At 34.4% G+C, this 23511-nt stretch overlaps 1 protein-coding gene across 2 annotated transcripts in view; it reads left to right on the plus strand.

The window, feature by feature from the left end:
* Positions 1-23511, plus strand: part of LOC108703012 (cyclic AMP-dependent transcription factor ATF-2) — a 48402-nt gene that overhangs the window by 16901 nt on the left and 7990 nt on the right. For both annotated transcript variants that reach the window (XM_018238889.2, XM_018238890.2), the window contains exons 7-10: positions 1477-1591; positions 4181-4267; positions 10198-10350; positions 12683-12889. In XM_018238889.2, the coding sequence (XP_018094378.1) occupies positions 1477-1591; positions 4181-4267; positions 10198-10350; positions 12683-12889 (562 nt within the window). The remainder of the gene's footprint in view (positions 1-1476; positions 1592-4180; positions 4268-10197; positions 10351-12682; positions 12890-23511) is intronic.

Raw genomic sequence — 23511 nt, forward strand, 5'->3', positions numbered from 1 at the left:
GTCCTTCACCTTTAACAACTTTGATATTAATAAATAGATCATTTTGGATGTGAAGTACGGTTCAATATTCATCAACAAACTTCAGCGTGGCTAATCTTATTGGTGGGTTTCATGGAAATACGAGATTAGTCTGCAAGTCTGTTACATCTGTGCTATTTGCAGGTGTGCCTAGCATGTATTTTCAGAGCTGTAGAACATTTCCTATGCTAAATTTTACAATTCTTTTATACAAAGCAACGCAAATCATACCTGTAACATTGTATTGTAGCTAGGGTTGCCACCTGGCCAGTATTTTACCGGCCTGACCGGTAAAAATGATGCTTGACCCCAATGTTATTAATAGAGAAAAATCTAAATATATAGGAAGATCGGTATTTTTTTCCAAAAAAGGTGGCAACCCTAATTTTTCTCAGAGAAAAACAGGTGAGCTGTAGTACTGCAAGTGACTGAGCTCTCAGCGCTGTATTTCTGCTGCAGTATTTTTTGTATGACACATCTCTCAGAAATGGCAGGCATGTAGTTTAATGATCTGAATTAGCCCTAACATTTCTATTTTGGGTATGCAATTTTAAAGGGGTTGTTCACCTTCCAAACACTTCACTTTCCAGTTCAGTTATTTTCAGATTGTTCACCATAAACAAATACTTTTTGCATTTGCTTTCCATTTTTTATTTTTTGTTAGAAGTGATACAATAGTTGATAATCTAGAGATGCTGCTGAGGAATGTATCAACTACATGTTGCAAAATTAACAGTTTGTCTGCATTAGAATTACTGAGCTGTTAGACTCAAACACCAGAGACAGGAACATTGAAAATTAAACTTAGATTTTGGAAAAACAGTAAAAAATAAATAATGGAAAGTAATTGAAAAAAGTCTTTATTTCTGGGGAGCAATCTAAAAACAACTGAATTGGAAAAAAGTGTTTTGAAGGTAAACAACCCCTTTAATGAAGCTCAGCGATTCTGCTCAGTAGGGACAAAGATAACAAATGTATAAATTAAATGTATCAATTTAGAACGGTTAAAGAGTCGGCGACCCCCTTCCCAGAGCTGCTTTAGAAGGTGAAAAATGAAACTTTACACTTCAACATTTGAAAAACATTTGAAAAACATTCGGAAAACAGTTGCAAATAGAAAATGGAAAGTAATTGGAAAAAGTCATTTTCTGGTGAATAATCTGAAACCAGCTGAACTGGAAAAAGTGCTTGAAGTTAAACAACCCCTTTAATGTTCAATAACAAACCTGCAGCAGTACAATGATATGGTATTCTAGATATTTCAACAGCAGATTAGATCTTCTATCAGTTGGTTACAATAGCAACTTTTTTTGCTTGTATTGTTAAAGCAGGTTTTGTATGTGTTGGCTGTGACATAGATTTGAAAGGAAAACTTATATTTGATCACTTTCTGGATGTGCAAAGTCTGTGGTTGCCTTGTTTTTAAGGTTAGCATCCTTGCTTTTTTTCTATCCTCAGACCAGTTCCAGCTCCTTTTCCTCTATTGTTACATCTTCCTAATGGACAAACCATGCCTGTTGCTATTCCTGCCTCAATCACAAATTCCACTGTACACATACCTGCTTCAGTCCCAGTAAGTTTGTATGTGTGTGTGAATACTCCATATTCCTAGTAATGGTATTGTGCTGATCAACCAGTCTTCATTGTATGCTGTTTGGTTTCCTTTGTTCATCACACATTAACATTTACTTTTTTTCTGTTCTTTTTTTTTTTTATCTGATTATTTATATTTTTAAGAAATGTTTTTGTTTGTATTTAAATGTAAATATATAGAAATCTGTGTGCTTTAACTTCAACATTACCTTGTATTTGTAGCTTGTGCTGTTGTATAAAGAACTGTAATTGGGACAATTATCTGTCTTAGTTTTGACAAATGCAGCATGGGAGAATATAGTCATGTTTTTCTTTATGGCACAGGGCAAGATCAGTGACCCATGTTTATTTAATTTATTATACAGTATTCAAGTTTCTGATGTCTAGAGATTTTAAGGGCACTGTAATGCCAGCACATGTAGATGTTTTTTTGAAATCCCAAGCACTTATATGAAGCTAAGCATACAGAACAACAGAGCTAAATATATGTAGTCATCATTTATGTGACAACTTACACATAATTAAAATGCAGATTTAATAATGGTTCAGTCATGGGGTCTATAATCGGTGGTCTATAATTAGGAAACCTGTATGCAGGATGCTCTAAAATATGGCACTGCCACTTCTCATAGAGTCCTGTTTAAATAAGAAGTCCATAGTTTTTGACATTTCCTTTTACTCTGCAATAATAAAACATTCCCATTGGAATTTCTTTTACGGTTAAATATATATTTTTGGCATTAAAGTATAGTGTGTCACTTTACAGTAAGATCCCTTATCCAGGCATGCCAGGTTTCAAGCATTCCAATTAATAACTCCCATAAATGTATCACGAGACACATTGTACTGCTACTTATTGGTGTGAGAAACCCTCACTCTTTAGTAAGTAGAAAGCAAATGTACGGTTAAAGTGATAATGCTACTCAGAGGGAGATCATTTAACTGAATCCTATAATGTGGATGCCCCCTGTTTCGTTTATGTACATAAAGTATGTACCTCACATGCTTATCAAGCTCATCTTTTATTTTACCCAGTTTACTAGGATATAAAATTTTAGTTTAGCGTCCCTTTCCTGTTTGGGATACCAGAACACTTTGCTAACTGATCTTGCAATCCTTTGGAAATTCAGCTAACTTTACTCCAAAAACCTGCTCCCTGATTTAAATTCCATTACTTTACATTATAAAAAGTGTTTATTTTATAGAAACAGGCATTGCAATGTGGACCACTAGAAGCCAGTAGACTAGCGCATAGCCTACCCTCTGTTATTAAAATGTAACACCATTTATATTTCTTTGTCTGTTCTGAGCAAAATCAGAATTAAATCTGAATAGTTAAATGGTCTCGCTAGGGAATATCTAAAGCTAGATGTCAGGATGAGTCTAGCAGATTAATTCCCAGATGTAGCTCTTTTTTTCTCTCTTGTATCCTTAAGAACAATGTCCTGTTCTTTGTGCATTTTTAGTACTGTCTATGCTATTTGCAGCAGCCCAATGCAATAAATGATAACAGAAATACTGGAGGAATCTTTTACACAGTATGTTTAAATTGTTGTTGGCAAAATACTGATTTTATTCTACTTCTAACTTTTAAAATGCATAAGATCTCCTCCATACTAAGTACTGTAGCTTATTTGAGAATAAAAGGGTCTGAAAACTGTTTAAAAACAAGGAAACTTACTCCCTCTTCTGGGTGCTGGAGGAAGTGCACCTTTGCAATTATAACGGTCATTGCATTTTAATCCCTTGTTTTGTGGTTCTAAGTGTATTTTATAAGATAGACAGTATATTCAATGATGAAAAAGATACAATATACTGAATTCATATACAAATTCTAGCCTGGCATTTGAACTGATACTTTCCGCTGTCATTCGCCCTTATGCAATAAACATGCATAAAATAAATCACACCGGTGCTACAATAAGAACTCCTTACAAAATTGATTAAATCGGATATAAACATTGATGTGGGGTTAATATTTAGCACAATATGGACCCAGTTTAAATTGGTTGTCATTTTAAGATGGCATTGCAGAGTCGCTTTATTTTACTATGTACTGTATTTACTGTATATGGCTGAAATGACAATAAAATACACTTGACGACTTTAGAGTGAATATTAGTTGTAGATATGCTGCAAAGTAATACCATATTTCTAACAGATGTGAACAGGATGCTAAATTTTCTTGCAATAGCATTTTCAGGAACATGGCTGCACTTATTTGTAAGACTAATTGCAACTCCAAACTTCTGTTATATGTGCTGTTCTATTTGTGAACTGCCCCACAATAACAACTATGGCAATGTAATATAGCAAAGTCACCTGTGTGAATGATTACATTCTGAATGTACTGCATGTAGTGGAATGTCACTTTCATGGTATGGTTGGCATATAGATGCATTGCAGTCGTCAAGCAGATTGTCAGCATGTTGTGTGTGTATATTTGCACCAATGCAATACGTTTTGTAGGGATCTTTTTTGTTTTGCATTTTATTGACATACATAGATACATGCAGTGTTCCTACACATGCTGTTATGTTTTACAAAACTAGTTCTGTTTTATTCGCAGCTTGTTAGACCAGTCACCGTGGTGCCTACTATTCCAGGGATTCCAGGGCCTGCTTCCCCACAGCCTGCCCAGTCAGAGGCAAAACTGGTAAATATATCGAACATACACTTTTGGAATAGTTCTTACATATGGGAAAATCAGGGTTTGCCTTATGCAGTATGATAAGAAATAAATATAAAACAAAACAAGTTATAACCACACTGAAAATATTTTGGTACTATACATTGGGTGTGATGTATAAAAAATCTTTAATGAACTTGACAAATTGGTTTAATTTGCAGAGAGTAGCGCATGTTGTGACCGAGCGTAGAAGTAGCAGCAACCAAAAGTTTTTCTGTGACCGCGTATGGTCACCTTTAATAAGATTTAATTAAATTTTAATGTGCTAACAATAAAAAAAGTCCATGCAGAAAAGGAGCAGGAAAAAAATTCCACCGCACCTGTGCAGATAAATAATATAAAAATAATATCCAGAGTTCTTCCTTTATACAAAGCACAATAAATAAAATACATTGTTGTCCTTTTATGAATGCATGAGTATTCTACAATAAGACCAGGTCTACAAACTCATGCTATCCTTGTAAGGCAGGCATGTCCAAAGTCAGGCCCAGGGGCCAAATGCGGCCTGTTTTCAAATTTACACCGGCCCTCAGCCTCCATCATGAAATTAATAATAATGTGGCCGCCAGCACAGTGCAATCAGGAATCACGTAGCCGTAATATTTGGGCACATTGGTAAAATGATCCGCAACTTGGTCTATACTGCTGCCTGTGTGCTGAAGGTGTTAGTAATAGACACATACTGGCACATAGTGACGCGCCACTTCACATACTTCTTCAGGGCTGAAGGTGCAAAAGACGTAGTGACGTGCCAGTACTGTAAACTAAAGAAGTATGCAAGAGCAGCGTGTCACTATGTGCCAGTACGTGTCTATTGCTAACACCTTCAGCACAAAGGCAGCAGTATAGACCAAGTTGCAGATCATTTCACTAATGTGCCCAATATTACTGCTACGGCTACGTGATTCCTTGTTTAAATGAGTTAAATGATGTTAATGATTCAAAGACTGTCAGGCTGAATGGTCGGCCCCCACACATTTTAACCTCACCAAATCTGGCTCTTGTTGCAGAAAAGTTTGGACACCACTAAGCAGGTAGCAGCAAATCAGTCTATTAATATCAGTGGGGATCACTGGATAAATTATGTTTAAAATGTTTGCCATTTAAAAATAAGTATGTATCTACATTACATTTTAATTTCTTTCAATTTGGTCTGTTCCTCGGCATAGAGATCTCCAGCTTGGTGGTTCTTCAGTTAGAGGGTTACAGGTTGGACATCTCTGTGCCATATTTAATTCCATTCTTGAGTAAAAGCTACTCCAGTTCACGTAGGTTAATTGGTATTCTGTACAACACTTTGCAACCATGACAGCCCTGCAGTGCCACGTCAGAATTGGCATGTCTGAATCACTGAATGATCCATTATCCTGCAGTTCCCTCATACAAATATGCTCACTTAGACATTGTCGTATATACACGCAATTACTTGATACCGGAGTGTCCTAGTTAAACTAACTAAAAGAGCTGCGGGGGGGGGGAGCATTGAGGAGAACATTAAATGAAGTTCTGCCCTGTGGGATTTACCATGTACAGACTTTTTGTGACAAACTGTGAATTATCTTTCTGCATAGTGTGAAACCAGTAGGTTTTCTACAAGAGACTTCCATTCAGAGCTGACAGAGGGCAGCTTGGCAAGTGTTCAGAAAGCTCTATTAACTTGGTTAAGCCCGGCATGGAACCTTGTATTCAGCAGAATTCTTCTGACCTGCCTCTCTGCATGCCAAGCTTATCAGCAAACGCCTAATGAGCCCCCCTCTACACAGACCCAATCCCTACCTACTTCAATTGCATATATTCTCTGGGGGAGGAGAGACAAGATATATTGAGGACTGATGATGCTGCAAAGACCACAATAATGATAATTAACTTGCTGAATTTAGAAGATTATGCTGTTAATTAGTTGCAAAATAAAGATAAGTAATAGAGCAGCAGATGGTCGGATAACACCCAGGAGAAGGAGGGTTATTACTCTGATGAGCTTTTGTGGCAGATATGAAATATGAATCTGACTTTTTTGGAAGTTGTTCCTAAAGAATTGTTCCTGCTTCTACAAGCTCATGATGGAGCGACCTATCCCAACCAAATTTTGACAGATGTGAGAGGGGTTTGTTTTCAAGGGTATGCAATACTCAAGCTACACATTCGATGCAAAAAAAAAAAAGTTTTTGTGCAATTTGTGTTTTGTCGAGTGGGAGTGTGTCTTCTCTCAAAAATTGTATGGCACTGTTTTCGTTAACATAAAATATATTTTCGGAATATTTATTAATCAATGCTCCAGAATAGGTTTTATACATTAACTCTATATACATCATACTTGAAACATGTCACCAAGCTGCCATATGAAGATAATTACAGTTAATTAGTTTCATATAAATTACGGAAAATGTGCACGAGACTACCGGTATATGTGAGAATGGGGGTTATGCTATAAAAGTGGGCAGGAGTACTGTAACAGTAATGGAACAATTATCCTCTGAAAATCTTTCATCTTATGCCATAAGCTCTTTACTGATTATGTCTTCATGGCTAGGACCCCACTCATTTATTGGCACTTACTTTATTGATATGAACCCTTTTCCATTTCTTAAGTTTTTTTTTTTTTTTACATTCTGCAATACACCATCAACTGAAATATGTTTTGATGTGCTGTGGTCTGGTTTGCTTTGCCTGTTACTAGATCTTAAAAAATATGATTATTAAAAATAATAATAATACTAATGTATTTATTAAGCTCCAGAACTGAATAATAGAAAGTTGTTTATATTAATCTTACATAATTAACCTGCATATATGTCTGGAGTGTTAGTGGAAACCCATGCAAAAACAGGTTGAGTAAACCGTTTTCTTACTATTGTCCCAGCGTTGAAGTTGAACTCAGGACCCAACACTTCAAATGCTAACCACTGACCCATCATGCTGCCCCTCTGCCATAACACAAGTTTAGTTATTAAACATTGATACCAAATATATCTGAGGTTGGGATAATAAGCACTCCCAGCACTACCAGGTGCTGGTCAACCTCTAATTGGCGTTGTAAGGGAGCCTCATGAAGAAAATATAAACTGAAACCTTTCTATTTTGCAAATACAACACATAACATGAACTTAAAGGACAAGAAAGGTCTAAAATAGAATAAGGCTAGAAATGCTGTATTTTGTATACTAAACATAAACATGAACTTACTGCACCACAAGCCGAATCAAACAAATGATTTATGCTTACAAAGTTGGCCACAGGGGGCTGTCATCTTGTAACTTTGTTAAACATCTTTGCCTGACCCTGACCCTGCACATGCTCAGTGTGGTCTGGGCTGCTTAGGGATCGTCATAAACAAAGCTGCTTGAATTCTGCATGGCTGGTAAGTAAGGCGGGGGCCCCCCCTGCTGTTCATAAGTATGATTGTTTCCCTGCTCAGCAGTTAGGGACCATCTGACAATTCCTATCCACAGCAGTAAATGAAGGGAGAATTTCACTGCATACAGTCGGGTTTCTTATAAAAACTGGGATTTTATTTTTTTTGCCTTTCCTTGTCCTTTAATGACAATTTACAAGATTAATGTTTCTTCCTTACATAAAAAAATCTGCATGTCGGCTAATAAAAATAATGATCAAAAGGTCAGAGATAACTGCTTTACCCCCATACCGTAATACCGTAGATCTCTAGTCTGTGTGCCTGCTCCTGGCAATCCTACAATTACAGGTGAACCTTTGCTCGTTTACATTTAAAACAGATTCACATTATCATTTAAAATTACATTCACTGTATTCAAGAACTGTATAAACATTATGAGAGAAATGTCAACATGCAATCAGTTCATAATAGATCTCCTTTAAGGGATGTCACAGTTTGAAAGGGGTGGTATAAAAACTTATGGGCACTTGATAGTGATAAATACTGAGACCTAGACCAGATTTTGCATGTTAAGCCTAGAAGCCAAAGGGTTTTTTTTTCTGAAAGCAAATGGAGAGAAAAAGTTAATAATTATGTTCATAATTTTTGAAAACATTTTGAAAAAGGCTTATTTTTTAGCTAAAATGCACAAATTCAAATTGGAGTTTCAAAAACTTGAATTTTAGAGATTTCTTAATCACCCAAAACACACACAATTCAAATTTTAAAATTCAGCAGCTGCCAAGATCATTTAGAAGTTGGCTTTTTATAAAATAGTGTTTTTTCTATTTGAATTTTAATGAGCGTTTGTAGACCTACTGAAAATTATGAGTAGAATACAAATTCAATGTATTTGAGTTTTTTCCACAGTTTTATTTGATCAAGTTTTTTATATTCAAATCTTTTAATAAATAAGCCAACATTTGAATATGGTAAAGTTTCAAGTTTATTTGAATTCGATTTTTTTTTTGTATCAGTGTCTTTATTGATTTTCAATTTTTTAAAAAAGTATTTTAGACATACGTATGTCTGATAATTTTTACATAGACGTTATGAAAGTTCAAGCAAAAAATAAAGAAAAAAAAAATAAAAGGAAGGAAATTTATATCTTAACATTATTTAACTTAGTCTTGTAAAAATTACCGAGATTATTTGTTGAGGATCACAGGTTAAATTGTTTATCTGTTGTAAGATGCTAAAAGCATGTTAATGCGATGACTCCTGGGATGGTGACACACCATTCGCTTCTTGAGTTATATCTTGAATTTGAGTTTTGATAAATAAATGTCTAATAGTCATTTTAGTCATAGTTTAGTAAAACTGTTGAAATTTTCAGCCTCGCTGAAAGTAAATGGAACAATGGTATTTTAGTTTGTGTGCAACTTTTTTTCATGATAAACTGTGAATATCCTGTCACAGATCTTTCTTAAAGGAACAGTAACACCAAAAACATATTTTAAAGGAATGACGATACTCTTGTCCTGCACTGGTAAAACGGGTGTGTTTGCTTCAGAAACACTACTATAGTTTATATACTACAGAGCTTATCTGTTATCTGCTGTGTGTCCTGTGCCTTTTCTCCTTTTTCAGCTTTGAATGGCTAATCCCATGGGTACACAGCAGCATGGTTATACACACTATAGCCGAGTTCCTGAAGGAAACACACCAGTTCTACCAATTAATTGAGATCAGTACTTTCATTATTTTCATTAATTTAATACACTTTAATTTTTGGTGTTACTGTTCCTTTAAATATGCTACTGCTTGAGAATAAAAAAACACAAAAAACTCTTCTAATACTAACTCATAGTGCATACTTGTATTATGTCATCATTCTTACCAACAAGGAAAACAATATTATGTTAAGATTTTCTTAATATTATTATTATAGTTCCTCACTTACTCTGGGTTTTATAAGATTATATATATCATTCACATCAGTCCCTTCCTCAGTAGAGTTGACAATCTGATAACCATGTCACGCAAAATATGGCCGATTTTATCAGGAGCTAATTAAATTTGTGGTGTGGAAGGAAATTTAAGTTACTAGAGGAAACACACATAGACAAATGAAAATGATACAAAATCCATGCATATAGTGGACGGGAATTTATCCTAGGACCCATGCATTGCAAGGAAGCAATGCTAACCACCCTACAGTGACCCTGTAATTTTTATTCTTGTTAATGATGTATGCAACGTGGAAGCAAAACATTATAGGACAGATTTATTGAAAGCCATGTTTAGTAATTTTATCCAGTCAGTTGTGTAATAAGCATATAATTTGAAGGCAGTACACTCGAAAAGTTTAATTCTTTTACTTGAAGCACAGTGATATCATTTAGCCATACAAATGGTGATATAAATTAGCCATGTCCTTGAAAAGATTATAAAATTTGTATATGTGAAACAAAAGTTCTTTCTCTTTACCTAAACATTTGTATATGAGTATAAAATGTTCCTGCTGTATTTACATTCCTCTGTGTTTTTTCTCTCTTTTAATCAGAGACTAAAAGCAGCTTTGACTCAGCAGCAGAATCCTCAGGTAACAAATGGTGATGCAACAAAGGGACAAAGCAGTGGAACTGCAAGAAGTGAGCCAGAGGAAGTTCAGCCTCAGTCATTGCAGCAGCCTGCAACATCCACTACAGAAACACCGGTATGGGAAATAGATTCTCCAGTGCTGTATGTCTTCTATCACACACACAGACTGACATAAAAGTAACTTGTTTAACTCTATACATAAAAATATATACATGAGATTCATGCTCACCAGTTTACTAGGTTTAAGTGGCAACTGGGTGCCAGCAAAGGAGTTGGTAAAGCATATTCTGTGTTGGTGTATTTTCAATAGCAAGGAAACAGCCAAAACTGCCAATGCTACTACAGATATTGGACCTATTATCCGGAATCATCGGGACCTGGGGCTTTCCGGATAACGGGTCTTTCCGTAATTTGGATCTTCACACCTTAAGACTACTAGAAAATCATGTAAACATTAAATAAACCCAATAGGCTGGTTTTACTTCCAATGAGGATTAATTATATTTTAGTTGGGATCAAGTACAAGCTACTGTTTTCTTACTACAGAGAAAAACAGAAATCATTTTTAAAATTTTGGATTATTTGATTATAATGGAGTCTATGGGAGACAGGCTTTCCGTAATTCGGAACTTTCTGGATAACGGGTTTCCGGATAACGGATCCCATACCTGTAGTACTAGTTGGAACTGGAGATTATCAGGCCAGAAATATTTAAACATTTGGATGCCAAAATCCTGGACTAATCCTGAAAAGCCTAATAATACCAAAACATCAGTACTAGACTTTATCTCTGATAAGGTAAAATATTATGGTAAATAAATTACTTATGTACTACAGAAAAAGCATGTTAAAATTAAAATATTATTTAGAAAAGTTATATTACCTTTTCGAAAATAAAAAACATTGTTCTGTTCACCATTAGATATTGTTTTTGTCTTTGTCTGTGTTGGATAGCAGGACTATTTCTTCATTAGTTGAGTTCCATTTCTTTAGCCAACATGATGCATTGGCAGATATCATATATATATATATCACAGTCCAATGAGTATCCGCACTCCAAGGCACACTGTTGAGGCATGTATAGCCGGGGTGCAAGGTTTAAGATTTATATAACTTAATATTCAAGAGAACCAGCACTCCCATATATAAAAAAATTCTCTTTTATTTTCGGTCCTGCTGGGACCGAAACATTGGATACTGATGCAACGAAAATAAAAGAGAATTTTTTTATATATGGGAGTGCTGGTTCTCTTGAATATTGAGATATATATATATATATATATACACACATATACACACATATACACACACCCAGACCCTTAGGCAGAAAAGTCAAAATCACCCTGACTTCCCAAACCAAATCCAAATGGCCAACTTAACTTGTCTTCTCTTAATTTTGGCAGATCTTCAGGGTACATGAAATATCTATCCATAAAATTAGCGTTTTATAACTTACAAAAAGAATTTAGATCACTAGAACTGGACTTCAAAGGTTTGTCTTAAATTGAAACTAGATCGTTATTAAGTACAAATTGATTCTAATGGAGTTAACAAAACTTGAGGAAATACCAACAAGCTTTCCCTGTCATCTAAGACAAGTCACTTTTAATTCTGATCTTTTTAAATGTCAGCATTGTAAGAATAATGGTACTCTGCTCTAAATGCTATGTTTAATCCTCTCTACGAATGACTTCTAACCTTTTTTTTTTTTTAATTTTGTCAGCAGTCACAGACAAATGACAATTTAAAATTCCCAAAAATACAATTTTATCGACTGTTAATATAAGTGTAGCATAAGATTTTTATATGGATAAATTGTACAGTAGTTACACTTTTACAGCAGCAATGTTGGCTTGGCCTCTTTGTTTTTTGTTTTTTTTGGCTTGGGGCTAAAACTTGAAATTGTAATATATGGACACTGGGGAAGTATCCATGGTATCATTATGTCTATACAATTCCTAGTTTAATCTTTTCCATTGGATACCTTAATATATATCCTGTTGCTGAAAGATTTCAAAATTGGGGAGCTCATCCCACTGTATATACAGTCAAGAAAGTGCCAATACTGGAAGAACTCTACCTTGTATAGGGATCAGTATACAGCTGCAAATATCCAGTAGCACACTGAAAATGTGAGACTGGATTTTTGCAGTTGCTGAAAGATTCATCATGAGGGGATATTTCCTGTTTAAAACATTTTTTGGAAAATAATTACCCCTTGCATCTAACATTCGGTAAATGTAGGTGTTGTTGTGCACTTTACTATTTTAAACAAAGGTGTGCTAAATCTCCTTTCAATAAATGTTAAAAAGAAGAGCAAGTTCAAACGTTATTGGTTGAAAATCAACAGTGTAATAATCTTCCTATGTGACTTATGAAACACCTCTAAACTTAAAGAGGTGGACTCTTTTTCTAAACACCAACTGCCTTGTCCTTGTTTGTTGCAGGCTTCCCCTGTTCCCCCCACTCCACAAACTCAAAGCACAGGGGGGCGCCGGAGAAAAGCAGCAAGCGATGACCCAGATGAAAAAAGGAGGAAGTTTTTAGAACGGAACCGTGCAGCTGCTTCCAGGTGCAGGCAGAAGCGAAAAGTTTGGGTGCAATCCCTAGAGAAAAAAGCAGAGGACCTCAGTTCTTTCAATGTGCAGCTACAGGTACAGCCCATTACATTAAAAAAAAAATTAACAACGATAGACCATGTTCTTTTCCCTTAATTTGTATAAGGTCCTTTTGCAGGTGATTTTATTTTTTCTATTATTTTTTTACATGTATATGAAATATGTTTTCCATACTGCTAGTTTTTGATAATGAATATACACTTTCTTTTTTAAATTGAGACTTAAATAGAATTTTAATTGCACAATTAGGTTGGCCTATACCCTATATGGCCTACTGCATTTTCCATCATGTTTTAGTCATTTGGTAATTGGTTACTATGGCTTTAAACCAGTCAACTATACCACATAAAATGCATGTTTCCAAATATGTGTACAATCTAGCATTAAGTTTTCATTATTATATAAAAATGACCATATACACCATATACACCATAGCCTTGCAGAAGACTGCAAATTATGTGATGGTAGCATTCAGTGATGTTCAAATATTCTGCATCCTTCTGTCATTTTTCAAAACTTTTTTGTAGTTAGGGAATCATTATGATAATTTAATACGTTAGACAGAACCAGCATGTAAACAGATGCATCTTATTCCTGGGCATCGCCAATGAAGAAAAAACATTTACAAATATAGAGTAAATTCACATAAAATGATTTGTTGGTTTTGTAGTAATAAAAATGTGATGCTTTATTATGTTCATTACAGGAAGGATATTATAGTCTTGTAAGCACGCAGCACAATACCCTAAAGGAAGGTAGTCAATCTATGTGGAAACACCTATCTCTGTTTATTTACCTAAAATGCAAACAAGGAAATTGGGTTTTCAAAGCTTGCCACTATAATTCTTTATATATCAGCCTTCTGTAATTTTAAAGATAGAATAAGAATGGAAAAAATTTAAATCCAAATAGCTAAGCATTCTGTTTGTTCTTTGTTGCAGTTGGTAAATTCATTATAAATGTCTTTAAATATTTATTTCATATAAAACAGACTACTTGGCTAGTGCTGCTTCTTTTTTTAAGTGCTCCTCAATATAAAAATAAAAGAGAGATGGAATGTTAAAGGACGGTTAGTATCACATTAGTAATTTGCAGAGAGGATTAGAAAAAAAAGAATAATATATGGCTAACTGTTTCTGTGATTAAAGAGGTCCACCAACCAAAAGATGGTTTTTTTGTTCTAATGAAAGAAAATATAATTTTTTGCAACTTTTGAATATACATTGAATACAAATGTTCAAAGTTATTTTAACAGCAAAATCTGTCTGAATTATATTTTCTTGCGAAAAGAGAGTACTGTAAAAAACATGCAAATGATATACTGTTCATTACTAGACACCACTATTGACCTGATTTATTTTGTGGAATAGAAGGCAGAACATGTAGGATATTTTTTAACCCTTAAGTGTTGCAACAGTGTATGAAAGCACTCACAGCCATGACCATCAAACATAAATCAAAGAGCTTTTATTAGTGCATGGTGTATCTCTATATATATATATATATATATATATATATATATATATATATATATATATATATATATATATATATATATATATATATATATATATATATATATATATATATATATATATATAAACACACAGCTATACAATGCCAAGTCAGTTATACTATCACCAAGTTCTCTAGTCACTCTAATAAACATAGACATGCATTGATGCCCTTATGTAAGCATAGCATTATATGTTATAAATATGTGTTGTCTGTCCAATAAATAATATTATACTGTGCTATATATATCTTTTATAGCCAAGCCACCAGCCTTACAATCTCATTTTTATGACTGAAGATGAGAAAGTCTCCTGGTTTATTTATAAGAGAGAAGTGTATGTATGTAAGTTATGAGGTTTCCATCACAGTATACGGTACAAAAATATGAAATCCAACATATCATTTAGAGTCATTGAATACATACAGTATTACGCCATGTCTCTATATACACACAGTAGACAAAAACCTACAGTTGTTGTTGTACTGTGACAATTTCCCTTAGTTTAGGGGTTTGCAGAGTTTGCTTGATTGCAAGAAATTGCTCGTCTTTCATATATACAAACCATATAAACATTTTGGTGCCAAAAAGGAACTTTGACCCCCAGCAAAAAGCAAAAAAAAAAAAAAAAAAACCTATCTTTTTTGTTCTTCATTAAGTGCAGTTCATTGTGCCATTTGGCTCTGACTTCTTACAGTCTTTCATTTGATGACCAATGTGTAGAAGATTAGGGAAAGACATTCATGCAGATAAACTCTAGACAGACATCATTATGTCAATAACTAACGCCTTGGGAGACTACCAAACTCAAGGAAGCACAGGACTTTTTATTTCATTTTTTTTTAATTTAAAAGCTGTGGTCTTGAGGCATTGCAAACCTTTAGGAGAGAAACAGACAAGCTGGTGCCAATAAAAAAAAAAATCTAGCACAATATGGAAATCGTGTGTAAAAGCCATATGGCTACTTAAGAGCTCTATTAGTATTAACGCTTTCATTCCTGCCAAAGGATGCTCTCATTTATTGTTTGTGTTGTGTTTCAATTGCTGTGTATTAATATAATTCCAAATTCTGACTGGCCTTATATCAGTACATCAAGAAATGAAAAGCAAAAGAAGATCCAGAAAGTTTTAAAACCCTCAAGATATGGAAATGTAAATACTAAATAAGTTTACATCAGAAGCAAGACTTAAAAATGGTCATATACATGCACAGGGGGATCGTCAAGCTCAAAGGCACATACGCAATATAGCAATGCCTCCTTTTTACAGAGGCACTGTTTTATTTATACTGTGTAAATGCACTCTGCATTTTGGAAATATGTGAAATATAATTTTATTGTACATAAGGGCTTCAATTTTCATTGACACAGATTATGTCACTAAGCAATAAACATAATAACGGATGACATCACGAAGCACCATTTATAAGGATAAAATTTACAGCATATTCATTACTTTTCTGTATTATACTGGGAATAATGTACCACTTATTGTAAAATATAAGAATATTATAAGTCACCAAGATGTTCTTTGACCATGTAAAGGCATTGGCATTGTAACTCCAAGGTGATTTCTAATATCCTCATATTTTACAACAGAGAGTACATTATTTGTTATAATACACACGTTTCAGTGGGTCAGGTTATACAAATGACATATCACTAAGCACTGATTATAACTGATGATATCACTAAGCACTGTTTCTAAGGATATAATTTACAGGATCCCATTAAGAGGCCCTTGTGCATTATAAGGATACATTTCACAAATGCCTCTATTTTCCTTCACATAGACATCCGTGTTTAACGCACCTGAGCTTACCTTTGTTTCATGGTTAGGCCTAGTCAATCAATAGTGCATATGACAAGCATAGGGATTGCACACATTAATTTGCTTTAGGATTGGAAAGTAGGTGCACATCAAGCAATGCATTACCATCTATAAAAATATAGATGGTAAATGTTGGCTTCTTTTTACTTATAAACATGGCACAGAATCAGTTATGCCCCTTATATAGAGTTTAATTTTTGGATATACTTTCTCAACATATAAATGTTATATAATTCAGTATAATGAATATAACAATGTAAAGTATTTTGATATCTGTGATGTCAGACAGAGACAAATATGATACTAATCCCAACTGCTTCAACAACATAAATCACAGTTCCTAAATGTGTTGAGCTAAGCCCTTACAACACTCATGCCCCAGATTTAATAATAATGTTTTAAAACATTTTCCATTTCATACTGTGTCATCTCTAACACACATTTAGTAGTGTATACAAGTACAGGAATAGCACATTATGCTCACATGAATTCTAATTAGCAACTAATGCACAGATGTCTAATGTGAGAAAGTCTGCAAAACAGGAGTCCAAACATTTCTAGTGGCCTTGTTTCTTTATATGATTAATGGCAGTGACTAATAATATCCCTCTTACAAAGGTACTGACATGGGTCTGCAGTATGTGTGATTACCTATGGATTAGATTGATACTGATTTAGGATACTGCACACAAATTCAAATATACAGGTATGGGACCTGTTATCCAGAATGCTCCGGACCTGGGGCTTTCCGGATAACAGATCTTTCTGTAACTTGGATCTTCATACATTAAGGGGGTTATTTATCAAAGTACGAATTTATCTCAATATTTTCTGCTACAAACTCCGATCAAATCTGCTCTGGTTTTTTTACGCATATTTATTACTACATTTTCCCGAAATTTGTTTTGCGGTAAAATATCAGATTTTCATGATTTTTTCATACGATGTTCACATTTTTTTCCCCAAAAAAAATCGGGCTATTGCACAAAACCCAACGCACATCAAAAAATCATTGGGACCTCTACCACTGACTTATATGCAATCTCGACAGATCTGACATGCCGGATTTTCAGATTCAGACTTTTCCATTCTCGGGGCATAATAAATTACGAAAAATTTGTGATTTTTTTTAAAAAGTCTGATTTTATTTTTTAAAAAATCACACATTTTTTGTGATTTTTCATTCGGAGTTTAGTAAATAACACCCTTATTCTACTAGCAAATCATGTAAATATTAAATAAACCCAATAGACTGGTTTTGCTTCCAATAAGAATTAATTATATCTTAGTTTGGATCAAGTACAAGGTACTGTTTTATTAAAGAGAAAAGGGAAATCATTTTTTAAAATGTAGATTATTTGGATAAAAGGGGTGTCTATTGGAGATGGCCATTCAGTAATTTGGAGCTTTCTGGATAACAAGTTTCTGAATAACAGATCCCATACCTGTAATATCATAACTATTTCTGTATTTGTGCTTGGTTTAGCAAGTCTCAATTCCAGTACAGGTTTGGGACCTGTTATCCAGAATCAGGACCTGGGGCTTACCAGATAACGGGTCTTTCTGTAATTTGGGTCTTCACAGCACAAGACTTCTAGAATGTCATGTAAACATTAAATAAACCCAATAGGCTGGTGTTTCTTCCAATAAGGATTAATTATATCTTAGTTAGGATCAAGTACAAGGTACTATTTTATTATTACAGAGGAAAAAGGAAATTATTTTTAAAAATCTGGATTATTTTATTATAATGGAGTCTATGGGAGGCGCCTTTCTGTAATATGAAACTTTCTGGATAGCGGGTTTCCGGATAACAGATCCCATACCTCTAATCAAAATACTGTTGACAGTCTTGCACTTCAATATACAGTATAAATAAACATTTGCTGTAACATTTTGGATACCTGCAAGGAACTCATACTGTGTTTGTATTATGATTCCACATATAAAGAAGTTTAACAACTACAGTTAAATATGGTGGAGACCCCTTAGATCATTTGAGTTTGTTCCTTATTTTTTAAGTGTTTTTTTTGAATATTTTATTTGTCTCAGCTGACAGATTTATATATTAAACTGATATCTGGTTGCTATTATAAAAGATGAACAGTAGAAAAAAACCTGCAATAAAGAAGACTAACGCTAAAACAGAAACTTCACATTCTGTTGTTTGGTTGGTCACATTCAGCTCCAGGCTAGAAAGATATAGAATAGGAAGCCTATTATTTATAAATAGTGACTAATGAAGACCATTCATACTAAATGTTTAATGTAAATGCGATCTCCACTTTTAATAGGCTTAAGGAATTATAAGTTACATTATTAATGTATATTATATATTATTCTGTAAATTCATAAAGGTGTTCAATACATCAGAATTGATCCTGTAAGAGATATCACAGCAAAGCTTAGGCTTTGGTGAGTTTTCAGGGGCATACGTGAGATAATGAGTAGACACCAATGGTTCACAGGGCATTGTGTCACTTATGGGAGAACAAACGCCACCATTTAGCAAACTGCCCAAAAATGCCTTCTTATGCAGTAACATTACAATAATGAAATCCTAATCAGCTGATTTCATGTAATATGCAAAAATTTAAACTGGTTGGGATACAAATGTTCAGCTATACTATTCTCCTGCCTGTATATTAATACTTAATAGTATTATAAATAATATTATAATACTGTATATATATATAATACATTTTACCAGACATTGTATTGTATTTTGTATGTTTGTGTTTGTCCTTAATAAAATGTACCTTTGAAAAAATGCAAGATAAGGATTTGCCACCCTCCTCCACTCTATGAAGGGTTAAAATGACCATGTTGGCGGCAATTTGAGATGAACAAAATTTCTTTCTGTCTGCCAACAGCGAAACCATTGGCTGTGAAGAACAAAATGACTTGCAAAGAAAATTGAATGTCAAAGAAATAATTAAACCGTTCTTTATGCGAGCACATTAATCAATGCTGCGTTTTCCTTAATAACTCTTCACTTGAAGTGCTGGCAAAGCTGATCAGCATAGTGGGCATTAATGACCCATGATTACTTTTTACGTTGCATTTAATAGTAAAACTAATAAGTTTGGAGGCCTGCCTTTAGCATGGCAATTTAGCCTACAAAAAAGTTTCAGAAGTAGCCACATTTCGAGCTAGAAGATCGTATATCTTTATCATACATTGTTAGGATATTGTCAGTATTTATAACAAACTGGTGAAAACTGTATTCATATGCAATAGCCAAAGAAAAGCTGAGGATTTACTTTACCAGTATTCACACCCTCTGTGTATATAAGACACATTTGAATTATTAATTTAATGTCACACAGGGTAGGTTTACAACTGCTGCCATCACAAAAAAAATACAGTTGGTCAGAAAGCTCTTGCAAAGGGGGTCCTCCTGTCACCACTACATGTGCTTCAAGTAGCATATTTACCATCGTAATATATGAAAAAATATATTTTAACTGTTTTGGGCTCAGGCAGGTGCGGGTGGCGGGCTAGTGCAGGTCTAAAAAAAACCCGACCCACACATCACTATTTATTTATTAATTTAAAACAGTTAAAGAGGTTGTTCACCTTCCATACATTTCTCAGCAGCATCTCTGGAGTATAAGCAACTATTGGATCAATTCTAACAGCTGCTTTTAATGAAACTCAGCAATTCTGCTCAGCAGGGACAAAGATAAAAAAAAATGTAACAACTTAGAACAGTTAAAGAGTCTGCCCCGAGCTGCTTTAGAAGGTGAAAAATGAAACTTATTTCAGGTGAGCTATCTGAAACCAACTGAAATGAAAAACGTGTTTGAAGGTGAGCAACCCCTTTAAAAAGTTGGCGCCCCCTTCCAGAGCTGTTTTAGAAGGTGAAAAATTAAACTTTATACTTGACCATATTACAAAAATGATCACAAATAGAAAGTAATTGGAAAACGTCTTTTATTTCTGGTGAAAAATCTTAAACCAACTGATCTGAAAAAAGTGTTAGAAGGTGAACTTTTTCTTTAATCTTTATTTTAACTGTATTTTGTGATTATTGGTATTATCATAGTAATTCTATGAATAATGTAAATGTTTTTGTTCTGCTGTATAGTGCTGCGTACATAAGTAGCACTATATAAATAAAAATATACATATGCATGCAGTACATTTACATTACCAGAGCAAAAAACTGAAACCATAAGCCATGACGTGGGAGGCACGTTTATCAAATTTCGAATTCATGTTTTTTTTTTAATTCTAATAAATTCGAATATACTTGAATTCCGACTGGGAGGTTATTTTTGAAAAAAATTTTATATTTAAAACTCAAATGAATATTACCGACCATTAATAAATCTGCCCCATACACTTTCCATTACAATTGAAAAATGTAAAGGAAAACGTAACTTCCCTTAAGAGTAATCAAATACTCTTGGAAAGACATGCAGCATACATACATAATGCAGGTATAGGATGTACTATCTAGAATGCTTTGGAGCTGGGATTTCCAAGGGGTTACAAAACAGTGTATTTGATGGTAACCAAACTGAATAAATCAATATTTGTGGCAAAAATTCATTGGGTTTATTTAACGTTTAAATTTATTTAGGTGACAAAGTATGGTGATCCAAATTACGGCTAGACCACTTGTCCAAAAAAACTCAAGAACTGCTCCTATATCGTATTATGGAGTGTGTCTGGAGTAAGAGCTTGAAGTTGGAGGGAGGCCTCATTGGGACTACTGGAAACACCCCTGCATGTCCACATTTAGCACAGTAATTTAGTAATTACATTGGTAACACATGTCACTGTATGGTGAAATATGCTATTTAAGGGCATACATTCATTTTTGAATTAGCAGGTGGAGAGACTTAACAAAATAGCAACACCATGAATTTTGTGAAGTTTATAAAATCCATTAAGCTTGCATATAACAATATATAAGATTAGATATGAGCAGACAGCTTTTACTTGCTGAGTTTTTTCTGGTGACTTTTCTCTCTCTCTCTCTCTCTCTCTCTCTCTCTCTCTCTTTTTTCCTTTAATTCTAACTATTCAAGTTTTCATAAAATAACTACATTTTCTTTTCACATCAGTGTTTTTTCTCAGCATTTTTTTCAAATCAAGAATGAAACACCAACTGGATTTTTTGATAAATCATCCCCTTACGGTTTATATATGAAGAAACTAGGAACATGGATACCATTTGTTTTTGGCCTAAGTTCTTGCTTGGATGTATTGATCATGCCAGCTGCTTCGTAGATCTTACGTCGCATACAGGGCCAAACCTATCCCTACAATTTAGCAGAGCTTTGTGGCTGATTGCACAAATCTTTTTATCTTTAAGAATTTTATAATTAAGGTTTATGTAAATTCCAAAAATAATGTTGCTATAACCCATAGTGCTCATTAATAGTCATAATCCTTGTGACTACTCCTCCATGATGGCATTTTGTACAACATTGCTGGGCAGAATAATATAAATTGCACAAAGCTACCCTATGCACTATATGACTTCTTTATAAATCTGTTCCCTAGTTTTGACTTGCAGTGTGGTCGTTTTAACTAAAAAAATGCCCCTGTAATTATTAATCTAACAGAAAACAATGGGTTCATTTAAGAGAAATTTGCTTTAGCCGGCTTCTAAATGCAGTACATTATAAATAAAAGGTACAAGCTCCCAATAAAGCAAATGTCTTCTGTGTAAGGGTGGGAGACTAATCTCCTAAGCAAATCCCTTCCTCAGGCCATTTTTAGCAGTGCATGTGGGGGTCCATTGACTGGGGAGGGGAGCTGTTTTTCTCTGTCTGCTGTGGGAGGTAGAAATAATAAGGGGGTCTTATTTCTCTTGTTTCTTAAGCATAGGGTGACGGAAAGGAGAAACATTTTCATACATTTCTTTGGTATGGATCTATAAACTCCAGGGTGCACTGTGATTTGCTTTTGTTCAAGACTATGGCTGGGTTCAGGCAAGGCTACACAAGTAGCAGCAAACAAAGCCACCAAAATATACATTTAGTCAGGTAATAAATAAGTCTGCTATTTAGGGCAACAATTGTGTTCTTTATATCACCCCACTTAGCCCTTGTATTTAAGGATAAACAAGCATTAAAGTTTTTTCTATACATTTACTTACTAGTCTGACTTACAGACAAAAAGCATTTGCATGTTGCCAAGAGAAGTAGGAAAATTATAAGCCATATCAAAATAACAATAGTGTGAACACAGCATAATATTGAGATAAAATCACTGGGTACTTTTGTTCCTGCGTTCATAAATTTTAATTATTCTCAAACACAGCATTCAGTCTCTGCAGTCTGTTTCGCTTTCTATAGTTTGTGCCATCTCCTGTAATGATTTACCTTCAGTTTGCAGCGAGTTTTCAACAGCTCATAAACATTTTATTTGAAAATTAACCCATTGGACCTGTGCCATATTTGCCCTATTAAAAATAACTTTCCTTTGAAATTCCCTGTAATAATTGCATACCAGGGTATGTTGTGCAGGCTCATAAGGTGTTAACCAGCATGGAATTTATTGGTGGTTAGTTAGAAATTCTCAGAATTACTAGTTATTAAACCTACAGTAAGACATTCTGAAGAAAGACCCAACAGTTTAATGCCCTAAACCCTCTAGCTGCCATCCTTTATCACACTGATGGCTGCCTATTTGGAGGCCTGGAATCTTCAAAATATGGATGACCACATATCGTTAGTGTATTTCTGTAGCTAGATCATGTAAAAGGTTTTGCTACTTTTTTATAAAGTGAGTGAAAGGCAACCTTCAGCCACGGACTAGGGCTTCTCATCAAGACAAGGACCAAAACATCCGTATTATTTTTTAAAAAGACCCAAAAGTGTACTTTGTTTTTCAGTATCTATATACAGTAGTGGTTTATTGCATCTGAAGAGGTATGTGACCAGCACAGTGGTGCAATGGTTAACACTGCTGCAATCTGCAGGAAGTTTCTATGTCCTCCCTGTGTTTATGTGGATTTTCTCCAGGTACTCCAGTATCCTCCCACACTCAAAAACATACAGGTTAATGGGTGACTGAAAAAATTGATTGAATGTTATAGTGTAAGGGGTAAATTTATCAAGCGTCTAAGTAAAAATTCTATGCAAAAATAATAGTAGTACAGGTATCGAACCTGTTATCCAGAATGCTTGGGACCTCAGGTTTTCCAGATAACGGATCTTTCTGTAATTTGGATCTTCATACCTTAAATATACTAGAAATCATTTAAACGTTAAATAAATCCATTCGGCTTGTTATGCTTCCAAAAAGGATGAATCATATTTTAGTTTGGATCAAGTACTAGCTACGGTTTTATTAA

Source organism: Xenopus laevis, chromosome 9_10S (assembly GCF_017654675.1).
Source record: "Xenopus laevis strain J_2021 chromosome 9_10S, Xenopus_laevis_v10.1, whole genome shotgun sequence".
Taxonomy (NCBI): domain Eukaryota; kingdom Metazoa; phylum Chordata; class Amphibia; order Anura; family Pipidae; genus Xenopus; species Xenopus laevis.